General features: G+C 39.7%; 2 protein-coding genes across 4 annotated transcripts; both read left to right on the forward strand.

Annotated features, from left to right (window-relative positions):
* Positions 1-274: 274 nt before the first annotated feature.
* Positions 275-4745, forward strand: ciarta (circadian associated repressor of transcription a). The gene is made up of 6 exons (XM_063899620.1): positions 275-531; positions 1722-1991; positions 2084-2159; positions 2269-2347; positions 2460-2613; positions 2853-4745. The coding sequence occupies exons 2-6, from the start codon at positions 1722-1724 to the stop codon at positions 3198-3200; spliced, it is 927 nt and encodes a 308-aa protein (XP_063755690.1). The 5' UTR covers positions 275-531; the 3' UTR covers positions 3201-4745.
* An 824-nt stretch (positions 4746-5569) lies between these two features.
* On the forward strand, positions 5570-17978 carry rprd2a (regulation of nuclear pre-mRNA domain containing 2a). 3 transcript variants are annotated; one of them, XR_010167125.1, is made up of 12 exons: positions 5570-6041; positions 8762-8891; positions 9219-9370; positions 9811-9863; positions 9978-10104; positions 10246-10421; positions 10619-10961; positions 11824-12081; positions 12575-12757; positions 12877-14863; positions 17557-17715; positions 17830-17978. XR_010167125.1 is itself a non-coding variant. In XM_063898986.1 (10 exons), the coding sequence occupies exons 1-10, from the start codon at positions 5867-5869 to the stop codon at positions 14619-14621; spliced, it is 3342 nt and encodes a 1113-aa protein (XP_063755056.1). In that variant the 5' UTR covers positions 5570-5866; the 3' UTR covers positions 14622-15510. The 3 variants fall into 3 exon arrangements, 1 of the variants encoding a protein (XP_063755056.1); XR_010167124.1 differs by having other exon boundaries at positions 17813-17972; XM_063898986.1 differs by lacking the exons at positions 17557-17715; positions 17830-17978 and having other exon boundaries at positions 12877-15510.
* The last annotated feature ends 1735 nt before the right edge of the window (positions 17979-19713 follow it).

Genomic DNA, 19713 nt, shown 5'->3' on the forward strand with positions numbered 1-19713 from the left:
ATGCAGGCCAAATGCTTTTGATTTGCATACTAAAAATTTCGTGCACATGCTGTATCTGCCGCGTGCTGGCTGTTTCGCTTGATTTCACCAGCAGCCACACCACCAACACGTGCGGCAGAGAGAAATACGGTGGGATCTACGCATATACCATCCAATCAGCACTGTGGATGCTGCTGATTGGTAAACCCCCTGAGCCGATGAGTGACAAGCGCGAGTCCCCTTCAGCCAATCGCGGCTCTCTGCGTGCCCTGCACGTGTAGCGTCCGTGTTGTTGTCCTCCGTGGCTACATTTTCTAACAGGTTGGGTATCTGACAAAGTAGACAGACAGGACCAAAGAGAAGAAGGAGCAGGTTGCAACTCACTGCGTGTAAACTGTATACGCATCTATCTCAACGAAGCTTTGACTTTGTTAAGGTTACATCGAAAAGGATTGGAATTGTTCAATTTGGACAAATCGCTAAACGTGCCTTCTCCAACGGAGCTGAATTATATTTATCGTTTTTTGAATCAACTTCTGCTCCGACCTTAAGGTAATTATTTGTTCTCACCGCAGCTGTTTTACAGAACATACTTTGTTTGTGAACAATCCATTCATATATTGGTAGACGTTAAAATATGATACTTTGCCACGTTTTTGTTGTAAAACATTTTTTCCAGAATCGAAGTACTTCTAAATTGTTATACGTTGTTATATAGGATAGGTAGCCACTTGGGTGTGTAATTAATAATATCTAGTTTCTAAATAGATAAGGATGTAAATGTTATACCATATATTCTTTAGTCCGTGTTGTTCGACGTTATACTTATGTTGTCTTAAATCATAAAATGAAATGAAGTCATGTCCTTAGACATTTTACAGTCATGACAAACATTCTGAAATCAAGACTAACAGTCATCTCAAACCATGTATCAGGCTCATATATCAGGCTATAGTTGTGTTATTGATTTTAAGGTTACATGAGGTAATCAGTGGAGGTAAGCATCTGTCCTCCGATGACAAGTGTGTCCTGAAACATAGAGTACGTGCACAGACACGGACACACGCCTATTTATTTAATTGGAGTGAATACCAGATTCAAATGGTGAAACTGCAAGCGTGGACAGGCTTAGTCCTACAGGATCACATCTGAAATCTGCCTTCTTTCTATATGATAATCCAACCAAATGCATCGTTCTCATCTCGATTATATTGTACTGAGACTTGGTGGGGAGACATCACAGCTCTTGGCAACAAACACCGTTTCTAAACAGTGATCCATGATACTGACAAAAGGCTTATGTTTGGGTTCCTTTTTTGGGATATCGAGATGGCAATAAAAATAACAACGTTATTATATTCCTATTATTGTGTATGGTTAATCTATTGTCAATAATGTAATTTCAGGATTTTAACAGATATTTCTACAGTGGTTTAGATTGGATTTTCCTTGTTTATCAGTAAATGTTTTAACATATTCTCAAAAGAACAAATACTAAGATATTTGTTACCTTTTATTTAGACAGTAGCACATTGTACACACATATTTGACAGAATAGTCACCATAAGGATGGACATTTCATAAAACATATTTTATTTGTTTCATTGGAAGACATCAACATGTTTCCTTCAGTATGAAGTTAACTGATAATGTAAAACTGTAACCCTATTTGATTTAGGCCAGTGCTAAAATTTTAACTGAATGAGTTTAATGTTGACATTGTTATCTTTCTGTCTCCACAGATGAATTCCTTGGGTAGTTCTTCCAAATGGCCATCTTATGATTCGCTGTCCTCTACCTCGAGCATGCTCTTCAGTGAGAGTGAGCAGACTGAAGATGAAGCAGATGTCTTTTCAGAGGGAGAAGGGGACAGTGGTGGAACAAAGTCCCTCTCAGGGGATGAAGGAATCCCACGCTGCCCCGATGAAACTAAGCACCCTGTCTCTTCTCCTGCTGATGCCATGTTAGGCTCATCTTCCGCAACACCAGGGGACTTGGCCTTCGCTCAGAAAGTGAGAACGCTTCAAATGATTTAAATTTCTTTTTTTCATTGTTTTTTCATCAACTGGAGTAGTAAAGCTAATCTTTCTTCTTATTCTTTCAGGTCGCGGATTTGCAGAGGTTTATCTGTCCTTTGCTTGAGCTTCTGCATGGACTTAAAACTGGAAGATTTGACAAAGGTATGTGTTTGTGCAGTATTACACTTCATGACCATAACCTCCAAGTTTTATTGTTATTACAGTTCCATATATGTTTTGACATTTGGATGTACTATTTTTATTGTGGCAGGTCTTTCAAGTTTCCAGCAGAGTGTTGCAATAGACAGGTTGCAGAGAATACTTGGAATTCTACAGAGGCCAGAAATGGGGTAAGACTAGCCGCAAGTCTAATATCATCATTGTAATAACAATCGGGACACTGTCATCCTCATACGGAAAGAGTCTTTTCATTAATGTTCCCGAACTATTTTTGTCCTGCAGTGAGAAATACCTACAAAACCTGCTGCAGATAGAGATGATGCTGAAAATATGGTTCCCTCGGGTGAAATTTCAGTCCACAGTTATACCGAGCCATACCACCACGCCCACGGTCCGACCACACTGGCGACAGAATCAGCTCCACATGCCCGTTAAGGTGAGCTTCACATTAGATGTCACCTTTTGTTACCATATGACAGTGCATATTGAAATATATTACAACCCAAAGAATAAAGCAAGTAATAAATGAAAAAACAATTAATGGTTTGTTAAATATTAGGTTTTATATCGTACCTCAAAGAACTCAGCCAAACTTGAGGTTAAATGATCTGTAGTTTTCCTTTGAGACTTCGGTTTATAATGGTTCTTATTTTTGGTTTTCCTTTTCTGTTCCAGAAGAGAAAGCTGAGCTGGTCAGACCCCGAAGACTGCAGCGAATTCCCAACTAAGCGCATGCACATTCAACATGAGAGCTGCCTGGCTGCGACCCCACTTAACACCGCTTCCATGTGCCTTCCTGGATCACCCAAAAAACAGAGAGGTCCAGAGGACGCAACACATGAACCCTGTGATGAACAACAGTGTACATTCAACAGTTGCAATTTAAGCAGAATAAGAGTAAACGAAAATCCAAGGCAGTCTGAGGTTTCTCTTCCCTCCTCTTGTGAAAGCCCTGCTACGCAGGACAGCTCCGTGTCCTCAAGCGACATCTTGACCACAGCTGACTCTACTTGGCTAGCCTGAGCTGACCTTGCTGCCACATGGAGGTGCAAATGCATGCCAGCCAGGGTGACAGCATAGGGTGGACTTCATTACATTAGGATAAAGTTTGGCACAGAGCCAGTGTTTAATGGCTGTAAGACATGTAAACACAGAAGAGGAGGAATAGAAATGCACTTATTAACCACTGAATGTGTCCAGTGCAATTTTGGAATTAATGCACTCTAATCTCTAATCCAAGCAAATGTGTATCTTCTGTCTGTGAAGAGTATCATTTTTGTATTCATGTACCTTTACTAATATGTTGGAAACGCTTTAAACACTGGTTAAAAACAGGAATAACTTATCACTTTGCGTAAGTGTATAAATACAGAGGATTATTGCAGGTAAAGTTTAAAGCTGAATTTTTCTTAAGGGACTTGTGATGTTCATCATTCACTTGTTTCTGACATTTTATAGACTAAGTTAATCAACAGTCAATTTAGAAAAATAATTGGCAGCTTAATTTGTCATTTAAAATAGTGCAATTTAAACTAAATTAATAAAGAATTTAGGAAGGTTAAAAATATAATTTGCCAGTTTATTGAATGTAACATGTGGTGGAGCAAAGACATGTAGCCGCTCCAAAAAACGTGCCAAACCAAACCATTTTGCGTCATCATATCATATCATATCATCGTATCGCACCTTACTTCACTACTTTATTTATTAGCTGTAAACACACATACATTTAAAAATATATATATTTCTTTGTCAATATAAAGATATTGAAAACATGGTAAAAGATTAAAATACTGCTGAGGAAATACCAAAACGATAATAAATACTACTACTCATAATTTGTTTTGTTAAAATGTTGAAAACATTTTGTTACATGAATTTTAAGCCATCTTTTTTATATTATAAAGCAGAGGTAATATATTTGATCCTGTGTACATTTGGAATAAATGTAATTGCATCTTGGATGATAAAGAGGAAATGTAGACCTTTCTTCAAATCAAATAGTTGCCGTCATGTTTATACAACAAAACAACTTCCATTCCTGAACTCTTTCTTTGTTTGAAAGCATTTGGCCATTTGCAGCCCCATATTATAAATCAGATATCATTCATGTTGAATGGTGTTTCATTTCTGGTGGTTTGACACCAGTCAGCCTTACTTATGTGATAGACACAAACATAACAAGACATTTGCCTGACATTTCATTATCAATCCTACAAAGAGTCAAATGTGGTGCTGTGTAGATGCAAAGATTATTTTCTGAGTTATGTTATTTAAAATTGAAATGCTGTGGAGAGTTTCAGTCCAGTGATAGGGTCTTTGTTTTTCTAAATAGTAGAAAAAAGTAAAAAATGTATTTTCTCAGTTGTATGTCTTCAAGTTATCTTTGTTTTGGGTGTTTCTTTGTTTAAAAAAATAAATAAACTGACATTATTGATGATTGATTGATAAATGCACACCTTTTTATATATTAAATTAATGATAATCATCAAAATTCAGTGTCTGTGGATTTTTGGGAATTACCCAAGATTTTTTGATGTCAGTTGAAATAAATGTGTCATGCTTTAACATTGATTCATTATTTGCCAGCTGTTGTGTTGGCAGGTGTTTTTTATTTTGTAATTTCCTTTTCTTATATTGCATGAGTTAGATGCAAATTTATTCAAACAGTTAATAATACGTTTTTCTAATTTATCAGTTCATTGATTTTGGTAAACTCTATAATTATTTTTGGTGGAACACACTGAAAATCTTGAAACGGTATCCTGCAAATAAAGATTTATACACAGGATAAATTCATCGTATAAAGTCGTCTTGTAAAATATGATGCATTTGTACAGATTCAAATACCCAATAGCATTTAAATATTTAAAATAAGTTTCCTATTTCGGCACAATTATCAATAAATCAGAACTATACATAATAAAATGTTATACTTTGATAGGATAATCCTCCATGCTAAGTGATATTACTTTTGTTTTTTTGTACATTTTTGTAAAAAGCAATACATAATTGGTGAGTGGGTATATTATCATTAATATAGCTAGTTTTAAAGTAAAAGTGTAGAAATCGTGCTCATGCATTTAGTTTTTTTTTTACACATTCTACACATATTTCTCATACTTTCTCTTGTTAAAGTCTCTGACTGGAGTAAATTGTTGCATCAAGACCATCCATCCACAGCTTGAGACAAGGCATTTTTAATACCTCACTATTCACTCTTTTAACAACTACAGGAAATTAAGATACACACAGAAAACAAACATATTTTATGACACATTACGCACAAACAATATCTTACGAACGTGTATTCAGCAGGTGGCGCTATCAGATATTACCTTCCGTGGCACTTGGTGGCGCCATAATGATATGGTGTTTGCGGAAGTGTCCTTCATCCCTCCACCAGCGAGGAGTAAACAGAGCTCCAGGATGTTTCAGCCTTAAATGTTAGGTTTTATAAACTAATAACGCGTATACAGAGACGCACAAAGATAAAACATATATTCAGAAGTTCTCTGGAAACAGCATACCGAGCATTTAGTGTTCTATAACATTTCAGAAGCAGCTAATAATGTTCTGAAAGCGATGTTGTGTGCTACGTTAAGATAGCATGCTAAGCTAAGTGCTAGCCCCGGCTAAAGTCAGTTGGCTTTTTGGAATGGTAGTGAGCAGCGCGAGCTCCTCCAGACATGGCAGCGGGCGCACGAGCCTCTTCTGGCGGCTCTTTCGAGTCCACGATGGGGAAGAGGTTTCAGAGCGTGTCCAACACCATGGACTCAATCCAGGGACTGTCAACGTGGTGCATCGACAACAAGAAGTATCACAGCCTGATTGTGCGACACTGGATGAAGTGTTTGAAGAAATGTGAGTAGCTATTCTATGTTGTACTGTGATGTTGATGTGTTGTTGTTATTGTTGTTGTTTACTGTCCGCAACATTGATATGGAAACTTTCATCAACGGTGGAGGAAGTACTCGGTTCTCATACTTAAGTTAAAGTAGAAGTACCAGCGTGTAGGAATACTCTGTAAAAGTCCTGAAATCAAAATGTTAATGAAGTAAAAGTACAAACGTATTAGCATCAGAATATACTTAAGGTACCAAATGTGAAAGTACTCATTCTGCACATTGGCCGATTTCAGAATAATACATATGACATGTTTTTATCACGATTATAGATGCATTAAAGTTTTATTAAAGCTGGTAAATGTGCAGCTAATTTTAATTTCCTTGTATGCTGCAGAGTAGCTTGTTCCAGGTGTAACTATAGTCTTATTGAAGTTTTCATTTTACATCATTTATTTAAAATCTGTAAGTAAAATACATGTGCAGACTAGACCTGTGTGCTCAAAACATTTGCACACGTTTCACACATTCTTATTTCAGTGTTTTACTGTGGTCCTTCATAGATATTTTCCCAAACAAAGTCATGACTCTTTAAGTAAACTTAAATTCACTTTGGTTAGTCAGCCCTTTTTTCTTTGGTTCAATGATCACCTCTTTTGAAAATGTGGATAAATAGCTTTGTAGGGAATTGACGTGCAATGTTATAGTCGGGGGTAAAAAAACAAATGAAACCCCTCTTCTGATGTTTGATTTATGTGACAGTTGCACAGGGAGTGATGGATTTTGTAAATCTGTTAATTATACACAGTATTCACTAATCCACTCAAATGTAAAGATTGTATAGTATAAAAATGCACTTTCTGTTTCTTCAGCGGGGGGAAATATGATTTTCATAGTCACTAATAGAGCAGTCAAAATGGCCAGTTTTACATTTACAAATTACCAGCCAAATCCTGTCTTTTCAGAGGATAAGTAATGGAAACTGTACAAAAAATGTCCTTTAATTACTTTTTTAAGAGCCAGAAAAGACATCAGTTATGCTGTGTGAAAATAATGCATTGACTCCCCAACATCATGGCAATATACAGCTTCTCTACTTTGTACCCTGAGTGACATTCACATGTGATCTCTCTGTTGAGTTTAAGTCCTGAAGCAATCTCCGTGTGTGTTGCTGCGTCTGTTTGTTGGTGTGTCTCTGTGACACTCCAGCTTTCTGTGCTTCTTAATTTGATGCTTGCTAGCCTTTGGTGACGTAGCTATTTTTCGAATTGAGCATATGTCAAAGATTTATTTTTTGAGCCTTTGCTGATATATCTGACAGTATGTGACTTTACACCTTGACTTTTCTGAGTTAGTCCTTTACAAATTGGATCCAAAACGCTGGGTGCTGCTGGGATATACATTGTTAAAGAATTATCTTTAAGAATATAAGTGGAAAGGGTAAAACTGAGATGTTAACCAGTCTTAAAAAGACCAAAACACATCTGGCTATGCTGCTAAGAAATATCTTTGGGTTGGTTGACAAATCACGTCATAGATGTTGCCTTTGTCTCACTTGTTTTTACAGTGAACAATAGAAATCACTCCTTTTTTTCTTCTTCCATTTAGCTTTTTTTACGTGTTGCTGTTCTAATGTTCCAAAACCATGTCTATCATTTTCACACCCACAATGTTTTCAGATGAGCAAATTTGGTTTGGATGACATCTATGCAAGGGTTGGCTGGTTGGCTGTACAAACGTTTAAATAGATTTTTGGCCTGCTGCTATATTTGTCCGTCTTTCTATTAGCCTACTGGTTTTTGCCGTGTTTTGAAATGTTTTTTGCCTGGCAATACTTATTGATGTTGTTTTTAAAAAAAACGAGTGACGCTGTGGGTAGTTGAGTAAGTTTACATATTTGAAGGTTTACGACAGCTTTCATAAATCCTAGTTTGTAGTTAAAAAAGTTTTAACTGCTAAGTTTGTGCTTTGGGGAAGAAATTGTAATTATTTTGTCTCCTGTCATTGTGAATTTAAGCCAGTCAATGGAAACTGTGTGTGTAGCAAATTGCCTTTTACCCCCCCAGGTCACAGTTAATGTTTAAAGTGGCCCTGATAATAATGTATTTATTTCAAACGATCTAGTTTTTCCATAGATCTTGTACGTTGTATGTCTTCTGTTGCACTAAATGCATAGTTTGGATCTTTTTAGTAGGGTTATTCAGCATTTGAATGGCTTTATTCATTTAGATACTTTTTCCAAAGTAATCTAAGTTAACACAGAATACTGGGTACAATGCTTAATTTTTCTTAAATGGTTTATGCGGTTGTAATTCTTAATTCTCAGTAGATTAAAGAAAAGGTAAACGTTTAAATAAAACTCTTTGGTGTCCAAACAGAACTTGGAAATCACGCTTGCACTGGTTTGTAAAAATGTCAAATCACACTGAATCCTTTGTGTGCTCTCTTACATAATTGATAGATTCTTTTCATGAATGATTATACAACACAAATCCAAAAGGACAAGGAAAAGTAAAAACACTTATTTCCAAAATAGTTCCACTCCCAAGATTTTTAGAAGAAAACACGAACAAGCACAAGACATTCATCGTGAAAAAAACAACAACAAAAGCCTGATGTTCAAAAACACATCATCACAAACTTAGACATTCTCCAAATAAGGTACTTTTTTAGACCCCTCAAAAGACCCTGTGCTCTTCCTCTCAAACTAACAGTATTGTCTCTCTCTCCTCCCAACAGCTGACACCTCACAGAGGCTCAACCTTTTTTACGTCGCTAACGATGTCATTCAGAACTGTAAAAGGAAAAATGCCATCGTTTACCGTACGGCATTCGCTGAGATGCTCCCTGAGGCATTCTTGCTGGTCAAGTAAGTGGTTTTTAGAGATGTGTTTTCATCAATTATTATATATTATTATGTTTTTCTGTATGTCAGACAGCCCTGATGTCATGTAAAGATGAATAGCAGTGATCATTTATTTTATTATGTTGACCTATTATTTAACTCCGTCTTTTCCATCTCATTGTGTCTTCAACTTTTGTTTCTCACTTCCTTATTTGTGCTTTGTCCTCGTTTTGTTGTTTTATTCATTCAAAGAAAAGCCTCACATATAAAGCACAAGTGTCATTTCAACAACACAAAGTAAATCTCTGCGCTCCCTTATATTTATTCTGTCCTTCTTTTTCATTTCTCCAGCAGTGAAGGTGACCTGAAGGTGATTCAATCCGTGGAGAGGATCCTGTCCATCTGGGAGGAGAGGGGGGTGTATGCAGGGACCCTCATCACTGAGCTCAGGAGCAACTTAGTCAAAGAGGAATCCCCTCCTGAGACTCCCGTGGAGCAAAAAAGTAAGAGCCTAATTTAGCTTTTTTATTTAAAGAAAACCTGACCACAGCACCAATCTTGCAAGGTTTGACTCACATTTTTAAATGTATACACATGATTTGAATCCACTGTGGTCACATTATGTTCAAATAATGCTAAATTAACTTTTTACACTCGGTACCTAACTGTCTTTACTGCATTTATTCAGTAAAATCTTTTAGGGATCTTTTTATAAATATATGTTTATCCTTTCCTGTTGCACCTCTGTAGGCCGGGAGGCACATCTTGTTGTTTAATGAATGCAAGTTTGTAATAAAATGACAATGTACTGCATGTTTTTAACATTTCTGACTTCAAAACACTTTTATATTGTATTTTGTTATTCAAATACTTATTTGTGCACATCTCTGTACTCAATATTTTGCTCATCTCAACGTGTTCTTTTTTTCTTTTTTTTTTACAGCTCCAGTTGAGTCTAAAGCAGATCTACAGTCCAAGATTGTTGCTGAGTTTGTGGTGAGCAACACATAAAAGTTTTAAGCTAAACTAAACTCAAGCATTGTTATTATACAAAGTAATGCTTGTAGCTCCCTTTAATATGTTGTGGGCTGCCTGCTCTCTCTGCTTTAGCCACAGGCACTATTTGACGATCTGTCCAAGTACAAGAAGTCTCTGGAGGAGTTGGACCTGAGAGAGAAACAGCTGGCAGCGATGAGGGTCGACATCTGCAGTTCTGATGCCCTCAAGAGACTCAAAGGTGCCAGCTCTGCTCATCTTTTTCCTCTTGTACCGTCTGTCCTACTGCAACACACAGATGGCCCTTGGTTTTTAAGATAAACACTTGTTTGTCTTGCTTGCATTCCCTTAAGAATCACCCTTACATACTTGATTTTTACAGATAAGGCAGGAGGAAAAAAATTCTCCAAGGACTTTGAAGAAGGAAGTGCGCAACTGCAGGATTTTGTCAAGTTCTTTGACCAACAAATCAAAGTAGGACCTCCTCTCATGCAGTCCCTCAGCAATGCAGATATCTTCTACGAGATGCAGTACAAGGAGGTCAAGATTGTTGCTAATGTAAGTGACAGTGTATTGTGTGTCAGATATCTGTTGTATTGGTTACAGGATCACAACCCTTGCCTCACTCCTACTATTAAGTTTACATAAATGCAATTTAGGAAAATGGATTTAATTCAAATTATGCTAGCAGTATTTGTTAGCCCATTTTTGTTTTACTTTACATTTATTAAAACTCTATTACTTCTCCTCTCAAGGCCTACCAGACGTTCGCCAACCGGGTGTCCCACCTGAAGCGTAAACTGGACTCCCTGAAGGCCAACCTGCCAGACATGGACGAGTCTCCCATCCCCTCGCCTTCCGCAGACGCTCCCTCTCCAACGGGCTCGGAGTCCCCTTTTCATGATCTGGAGATGGCCCACCCCGATCCAGATCTTGACGGCTGTGCGATGGAGGATGAAGCAGAGCCGCCGGCCCCGAGCCCACTGTCCTCACCGGGAGGATCCCCAAAACAAATGGAGACCGTCGGGCAGAGTGACAACCGTGAGGTGGAGGACATGGAGCTCTCCGAAGAAGAAATGGACAGCGGCGGCATTATAGGTAAGGAGTGGGCTGCTGATGAGGGACTTAATGACTGACGGCTCACTGGGGGCTTTTTAAATCCAAGATCTATAAAAGTCTCTGGCAGTAATATGCAGGACATGTGTTAAAAAAAGTGAGGTCCCCGAATCATGCAGAGATCCCACCAAACTCCTGTCACAGCTTTCATATGTCAACAGAGACCATCCAAGAAGAATGTATTCCAATCTGTCTTCCAGCCAGTTTGGCTAGGACACTTCCCCCCGTAGAGCCATCTAATTCAATTAAGATACATTTTTACAACGACAGAAAGTCTGCAGTTTTACTGTTATTTATGTCTTGGTGAATGTCCAGGACATAAATGAGCTATGTTTATACCAAACTAAACTCTGATAGGAGAGATATTATTCTCACCAGTATATACATGCACTTAAGATTATATACGCCATTTGCAGAGATGTTATTGCTATACTGTTGTGTGGTATTAACCATTTGATTCTGCTTTCAATGCCCCACTCGTACTGAGCTGGAAGTGGATATTAAGAGCCCTACATTATTTTAACATGTTGTGTAATATCTATAGCCAGTGTAAGATTATTTCTCTTTCTTAATTCTGCGTGATAAGAGATGTTTCTACTTCATCAAATATTTTTTATTAAAAAACATTCATGGATAACCTGTGAAATGCAATTAGTTTTTCACAAAAAGGTGGACTACGTTCACATAAAATGTCTGCGCATGTTAAAAGAACAATGACGGACTTGATTGTGTTTCCGCTTAAAAAAATAACTTGACATAATTGTCCTTATTTATTATACAAAGTGCATATCTGACCACATCAAAACTCTCTCTCTCTCCCTCTCTGTTGTATCTCTCTCTTCAGTGGAGGACCAGATTGAAAACACCATCCAGCCAAAGGTGTCCACTTTAAAATCGGAGGCAGCAGTCGTTCCAGAGCAGCCTCTCACACAGGTCCCGCCCCCTGCAGTTACTCCTTCTGCAGTTACTCCTCCTGCAGCTGCTCCTGCAGCCGCCCCGGCAGCAGTGGCTCCTGTAGTGTCTCGTGCAGCAGTGGAAAGTGTGGATATGGGTAAAATTGGCTCCATCCTCAACAGTTTGAATGCAGTGATGAAGAACACAGGTGAGTGCTGGTGGCACTGAACAACATAAAAACCATTTCAAGTAAAATGTTGGTAAAGATGCAATGATTGATTGGCCACCTTTCCAAAGCGATTGTCACCGGTTTTAATAAAAAGATTTACTGGACAAATTAACACACATTTGCTGCATTTTTGACATTGCACACACAGCGGAACAGGCAGTTATTCTACATAAACACAATGTCGCCAATGTGGGAGTACTTCACTGTGAGTGAAGAAGAAATAAAGCTTGCACTTTGCAACTCCTGCAAGTCTATAATAGGCCATTGAGGAGCAACATAAACACAGCTGGCCACAAGTCAGCATCAGCTGCCATCAGTTGTAAAAAGTTGTAATTCAGAGTATGTATTGTGTCATGTATCAAATATTTCCTCCTTTATTAAAAAAAAAGGTCCCAGAATCTTATGTTATATTTAAGGGCTTTCCCGGTTAAAACACATGGTGTTTAATTGAGTCTCCCCCTCTGTCTTATAGGACCTTTAGTGGAGAGTCCTCATGCAGCCGCCCCTGCTGCCTCCTCATTGAAGAGTCCACTGACTGCCCCTGTGGCCTCTCAGGAAGCCAGTTCTATGGTGAACCTCCTCTCTAAGGTGGACATGAGTCCTGCAGACATCCTCGGTGCTCTCTCCAAAGTCCAGGGTAGAGGCAGCCTCGGGGGTGAGAATAAGAAGTCCTTTGTTTAGTCTGAAAATAAAAACCTGTTTTATTTTATATCACAAATTCAAAGAGGTATGTCTGCTTAAAGTGCATTTCTGTATTGTCCCCTCTTCACTCAGGCATCACTTCTCTTCTGAGCAGCCCAAATGTCTCTTCAGTCTCGTCGAGTACAGGCAAGATCCCTCCGTCATCCGTGTCAGCAGTACCCTCTCAGAGCCCGTCTCTCCCGCCTGTTGCACCTGTGCCTTCTTCACACAGTGCCACTGAAAGGCTGAGTACGAGCTCCCAAGCCCCGCCCCGGACTTCAAATGCAGCATCTTCTCTGGTCCAGGCTCTCCATCGAGACATGGATCTGACTACAGAGTCATCACCCGCCTTGTCCTCTGATAGCTTGGAGTCTAAAATCCACAGCTTCCTGCAGGGGAACCCTGCTTTCAATGCGTTTGGCATTAGTCTTCCCACAAACCCTGTGCCAGCAGGGGACAACCTCAGCCCCGTAACTGGGACAGACAACCAGGGCGGGACCCCAGTGCGGGATGAGGGCGGCGGCACCCCAACTCAAGACGAGATAATGGACAAGCCTGTAGTGGTCCCGTTCACCTCCAACTCAAATCAGTCATCAATTGGAGAAACAGTTACCATGACTTCTGTAGCATACCCGAACAGCAGTCAGCACAACAATCCCCAACAGCAGGCCCCCCTGCAGCCGGGGGGGGCTATTCAGAACGGGCAGGCATACCAGCCCTATCCTTACGGCCAACACAACATTTCGGAGCATGGCATGACTGCACCTGCTCACTACCAGCAGATGTCTGCACGGACAGGAGGGCCGGTGCCTGGAGTAAGACCCCCAGGTGGTGCCGGTAGCACACAAACAATGAAAGGCTTTCAGGGGGGGGGTGAAAGGGGTTGGTATGGAGATACTTACCTAGGGGGGAACTGCCAGCAACCCAGAGGCTACAATGTAACGGCGCCTGGCGACCACAACTCCTCTGGACTTTATCCGTACCAAACAGAGACATTTCAGGATCCTCAACAGGTGGCCTCTCAGCAGGGCGCCGCCTCGGCCCCTGGTTACTTCAGAGGTACCCTTCCTCCTGTCCCAAAGCTCCCTCCCCCTCCTCGAGTCTTAGACGCCCCTCCTTCTGGGAACAGCATTATGATGATGCCTCCAGAGCAGCAGCCGGGTCCCGGCTCTGGTACGGGGGAGGCAATCGGTGACAGTCTCATCAGTGGGATGATCGTCCATGACCATCAACACAAATCCATGTTCCATCCTGATGATTCGCTCTATGAACGCGACAGACCTCGCCAGCCTCACCCTGAAGACTTTCATCCTCACCCTGAAGACTTCCATCCTCACCCAGACAGACCTCTTCCTTCTCATCCTGAGGATTACCCCCCTCACCTAGATGACCTGGGTTACCAAGATGACCCCCGCCATCATGATCATCATGATGCCCATTTCTTTCAAGAAGACCGTTTTCCCCAACCAGAAGATCCTTATCACAGGCCAGGTAACCCTCTGCAGCACTACCCAAGAGTTCGGGGGCCCTCCGCTCCCACTCTCTCGCCCTCAGAGGACCCTTACTACCATGGGCACAGCCCCCGTCCTCCGAACTACGCTCCCAGAAGACCACCGCCATCACATCGTTTTGAAATTTGTCATCCTGGTCCACGGCCTCCACATCGACTTCCTCACCCAGCACACCACCCACACCCCAGAGGACCCCCACATGCACCATTTCCCCGGTTCCAGGGCCCCGGTCCAAGGTTAAGAGGCAAACGACCTGGTCCAAGAGGAGGCGGACCTCCTGGTCCAATGTTCCCCCCGAAAAGACCCTTTCCACCCCCGAGGTACTGAGTGGACATGAAGCTCTGAGCTCTTCAAATCACTGATGATGGAGGCAGGGGCAGAGGGCCACTCCTGTGAAGATCTGGAGGATGAAAGTGCAGATACTGAGGTGGTCACCAGGACGATTCAGCTGATACCAGACGAAAAAGAGTGAGGGGCCAAGAATAAAGGAGGAGAACGAGAGACACCGAGAGGTTCTGAGGGGGCTGCTGAGCAGAAGAGTGAAGACAGAAGATGAAAGAAAATAAGAGGTGGATATATATATATATAATTCACTTTTTGTGTTTTTGTATGAAGCATTGCATTTAATATTTAGTAGAGTGTCATTTGAGTGTGTGCATGGTATGCGTGTGTGCATGCGCTCAAGTGTCAGTTAACTCGTACCGGACGTTGAACTCGACGATAGTTATTTTTGCTAAAAGAGAAACAAAAGAATGTAGCCGGTGCAATGTTTCTATTATTTAGTGTTTCAGTGAGCAGTTTCGACTGCTTCTTTTCATATCAGCAGTTTCAAGTAGCTTTTGGTATGAATTACATTTAAATTAAATCCCTCTGGGTAGGAAATACAGATTGTATGTTATAGAATTTATGTTCCTTCTACGATTCTCGTTAGCATATTTTAGACAAAACATTTTTGCATTGTTTCTACACCGAATGTTATATATTTGTGAAACGATGCTTTCTCCAGCTGTGCGTTAGATACCTGCGGCGATAGTTTTACGTCGTGTTAGGTTCCTGAAGGAGAGCTTCTATACTCAAACGAAGAGAGAGCTGTGAGTTTTTTTTCTCCATCCAACTCCAACTCGCAGAAGAAGTGCATTTTTGGAGGGGATGAAGAAAATCGTCTTCAGTTTCGTTTTACTTGTACTGACTAATAAAAATCTGAGTTTGAAAAATGTGTGTTGTTCTTATCCTTTGATCCATGGACTGCTGCACCACTGCTCTTACCTATTAGTCATCGTCCATACGCAACATCGGAGTGCGTCAGTGCTTTTTGTAGATCTATGCTGTGCTGTTGAGGGGAAAATGTACTCACTGTTTTGACACTCATGGGGAATAACATTATAGGGACGGGCTTGATCCACTGTTAGTTTTCTATTAGGTCTTAAAAAGGTTGCGGTTACCACGCAAAATTAATCCAGAGAGGCAAAAGACTACAAATCAGCCTAACGTCCACTACCTGCATCCAAATGGTAACACGTTGATCATAAGGCATTTCATTCAAATGCTGCCATTTTGTAAAGAAAAGTTAACATTACCATATGCTGCAAACAAAGTCTGCTCTAGTTAAATAAGTCAGTATTGTTTAAAATAAGCCTTTAAATGATTGCCACAAAAAAGAAAAAGAACACTTAGTGTGTCCGCAACGAGGTTAATTCAACCTGTGTGGACCTTCCTTTTTGGTTGGTCGGGCCACAGATAACTGAACCGACCATAAAAGTCTGCACAAGTTACATGTAGACATTTACAGGTTACAGAGAAGACTCATTTTGCAATCAGTATTTTATTCATAAAGTGTGCCATTAGTAGTACAATCTAACTTTTAGATTGGTGAAATTTGACTAAGACTGTTGTTTCAGTGGAATCTATTAAGCTCAACTCATTCTTCACTGATTACAGAAGGATTATATTAATTATGTTATTTCTTTTGAGTGTTCTTTTTAAGCTCGTTGCATTTTGAAATGATCAATTGTAGTTTGTCTTTAAAACTATGAACCTGCTTTTCTAGTGGGAAGTTAACCAAATCTGATAAAATGAGGTGTAACTGCCTCTGTTGAGCATTCAACCTGTCTATTTGGTTTTAAATCCTTCCCTGTATCTTCCCTGGTGGTGTGACGAACGCATCTCCAGTCGAGGTTTTTGTTGTTTCTCTCAGTGCACAGTAGAGGGCTTTCTGTTCCTGCCTCTTTAAAGTAACCCTTCAGTCTGAGAAGTTTGCAAGACAAAGTGATAATTAGTAAGATGGATTAGGCAATTATCTAACGAGCATTAAAGTCCTACTTGGTTAATTAATTTGCAAAAATAATCAAATGTTAAATGGACATTTTGGACTTGAACACCTTACTTCCTTGTTGGATAATTAATCACTCATTTAACTGATGCTCTTAGAACAAACCAATTCGTAGGACTTTCTCAACAGAGAATGTTTGGATTATCGAAGCTTTTTAAACTGTGCTAAATCACTCATTTTGAAGAAAGAAAAACTGAGATAACAGATCAGATTTTACAGTTCGTAATACTGAATTTCGATGTAGTAAAAAAAAAAGAATGGTAGTTAACCATTCTTTTTTTTTTGTAGACTAGAAACGAGACGCGGAAATTTCACATTTCACCGATAATTGCTTTAACTACGTGATTCATTATTTTGGGTGAGAATGACCTTTGTTAAGACCTGCACTCCAATCGTTAAGCTTTCGTTCAGGGAAATTAGCATCGATTTTTTCAAAACACTCGTGCAACTTTGCACCCGGTTCTAAAAATATCAAAAACGATCTAAAAGTTGATTTGAACTCTTTTCACATTTTGTGCGTAGTGAAGTATAGTGCGAATGTATATTGCAGAACGTATTTTTACAAGGCAGGACACGGTGATGAGTCAGATCAATGTTACTAATAATAAATAGTGCTGTAAATGTGGGTGAATCGTCGCCAGATGTCAGTAGACCTTTCCAGGATCACTATCACTTTATCAGCCTGCTTCGTGACGAAGACCAGCCATAGTAAAAAAAAAAAAAAAATCTGGATATTTTTATACTCTTTAACTGAGATTGGTGACATCGTTTATTGTTCCTAACGTGTTGTTATTTGCCATGATAATTCAGATTTGTGTTTAATAATGTATCCTGTGTTTGAAATAATGTTTACTTTCTTAGACAAATCTAATTTCCCTTGATTTCTAACCTATTTCCTGTTCCTTCCCTCCCTCCTCCTGTCGTCCCCCTCAGGGATCCAGAGCTTCACTTTGATGTGTCTGATGTGATGGGAACCTTATCCACATGTTAACTGATGATGAAGAGGAGGAGGGGGTTTGATGTTGTGGTGGCTCTCATTGAATCCTGCACAGCTCCTGGCTCTTCTGTTCTGACATGAATACTGTGCACTGAGTAAGCCTCCAGTTTAAAACATCACACACTGAGTGCCACCAGCAGCAAATCAAATCAATACAAAGGTGAGAGGTATAACATGTTGACATTTTTTCAGTTTCTCATTATGTTTAGGGGGAATCTCAGGAGAAGGGGGAGGATGAACAGAGGCCGATGTGGGTAAGTACAGCCAGAGTTATTAGATACTTTTAAAACTATATATTTGCCCCCTCATATCAATGGTTTGAACAACCTCAAGGGGTTTATACACCTGCAATATGTACACATTTTTATTAAATAAAGAATTATTGTTCCTTTTTAAATAAAACAAGTCTGTGTTGTCTGTTTATTTTCACAGTTATCAGCTTTTCTATTTCCTTTCAGGACAATTTCTCTTAAAATGTTGAAAAAAGCTAAAAAAAACAAACATTTTGCAAGACATTTCTGAAAGGAATTAATTTGTTCAAAGTATTTCATTTGAAATGGTCCTGCAATGTGCTTTATATTCTTGTTTCAAAGTACAGGTTGAAGATCTAACTCGCTGCCCCACAACTTAATAAAGACTAGCTGCACCTCAACCATTAAACAAAACATGCTGCCAACACATTATCTGTATATTACTTTCACCAAATGCACAGCACGAAAGGCCATTTAAATCCCATGATAAACAATCTTCTGAAATGTCTTCTATTTGATGCAACATAAACACGACCGCTGGCCGCGCTTATGTTTGCAGCTTGTCACCAGATGTCGTTGTTGGTTACACTCTGCAAGTGACACAAAATCTCATTCAAATCTTTTCGTAGCGCAGCTTTCTCAACCATTAATTTATTTTTTGGTTGAAGTCAGAGGAATTGCTGCCCGCACGGTAGGCTTATATTGGGGTTGAAGGGCGGAAGGCAGGATTTAGTGACTGATGGCAGATGGCGGTGTTAACATTAGAGACAAGCCGAGGAGATACTCCGCTGTTGTAAATAAAGGATTTAACGATTCAATCCGGGGTCAGGGGTTTGCTGTGTTTTTCAAAATAAACACGATAATATTACTGACGCCACTCAAAACCAAATCGTGACTGCTTTGAAGTGTCATCGTGTGCGCAAGTGGGGTGTGTGCAGCCTCCTGCGTGTCATGTGGGCTCATTGTTTACATGCTGTCGAGATTTCACTCAGGGCGTGTGTGTGCATTTTGCGATGTAAAACCACGGTCCCTGAATTTAAAAACTCACGAATTAAATGTATCGGGTTTTTTTCAATAGGACAACAAACATTGTACACTCTCAGGATAATGTGTCACGAATGGAGTTAGACCCATTTCAGCACCATGGCCAGCTCCACGCCGAGAACAAAAGGCGGATTTGCATCCCTTGATGTCAGGGACCGTCTGCGTTTTACGTGTCTACATTAATAACGAAGAATATGACAAAGCCCTCAGAAAAAGAATCCTCATGCCTTCTTTACAGGACTATCATTAAGCCTCTTCAAATATGACTGCCTAAAGTCTATCATTATCCAACTTAAAGCATATTTTCTATGCCATCCAAAAATGCTTTTAAGGCTTTGTTTTAGTTTGCATCTGTGTATTAGCAGGTTTAAGTCTTGTAAAACAATGCATACTTGTCTGACATGACTATGTTGATTTAATATTAATCTTATGCCACAAATCAATGGATCCAGCTTGTTAAATGTTTGCTATGTCATGATATTAGATAGAATATCTTCAGGTTTGGACCCCCAACCAAACAAAAAAACAAATATAAATACAAATTAGTTTGGGGAATGTGATTGGCAATTAACTGTACACCTTTTTGACATTTAATATATTCCACAAATAATCCAACAATCCAAATTGAAAAATGAATGTTGGGAATACAGTGCTTTAGAATACAGCCACCCATTAAACAAGTTTACAGTTCATTTCATGAACTTACAGTGTAGAACAATAGTTTGTTCAATGGGACAAGGGAATACAAAAATTAAGGTTTAACACAGGGAATTACCTGGTCGAATATACAGTTACCTA

The sequence above is a fragment of the Eleginops maclovinus genome, chromosome 13, assembly GCF_036324505.1.
Source record: "Eleginops maclovinus isolate JMC-PN-2008 ecotype Puerto Natales chromosome 13, JC_Emac_rtc_rv5, whole genome shotgun sequence".
In the NCBI taxonomy this organism is placed as follows: Eukaryota; Metazoa; Chordata; class Actinopteri; order Perciformes; family Eleginopidae; genus Eleginops; species Eleginops maclovinus.

Coding starts and splice junctions, on each gene's coding strand:
- rprd2a (XM_063898986.1), top strand. CDS start 5,867: ATGGCAGCGGGCGCACGAGCCTCTTCTGGCGGCTCTTTCGAGTCCACG. Junction 8,892..9,218: donor GAGGCATTCTTGCTGGTCAA/GTAAGTGGTTTT, acceptor TCATTTCTCCAG/CAGTGAAGGTGACCTGAAGG. Junction 10,962..11,823: donor GGACAGCGGCGGCATTATAG/GTAAGGAGTGGG, acceptor CTCTCTCTTCAG/TGGAGGACCAGATTGAAAAC.
- ciarta (XM_063899620.1), top strand. CDS start 1,722: ATGAATTCCTTGGGTAGTTCTTCCAAATGGCCATCTTATGATTCGCTG. Junction 1,992..2,083: donor ACTTGGCCTTCGCTCAGAAA/GTGAGAACGCTT, acceptor TTATTCTTTCAG/GTCGCGGATTTGCAGAGGTT. Junction 2,614..2,852: donor AGCTCCACATGCCCGTTAAG/GTGAGCTTCACA, acceptor TTTCTGTTCCAG/AAGAGAAAGCTGAGCTGGTC.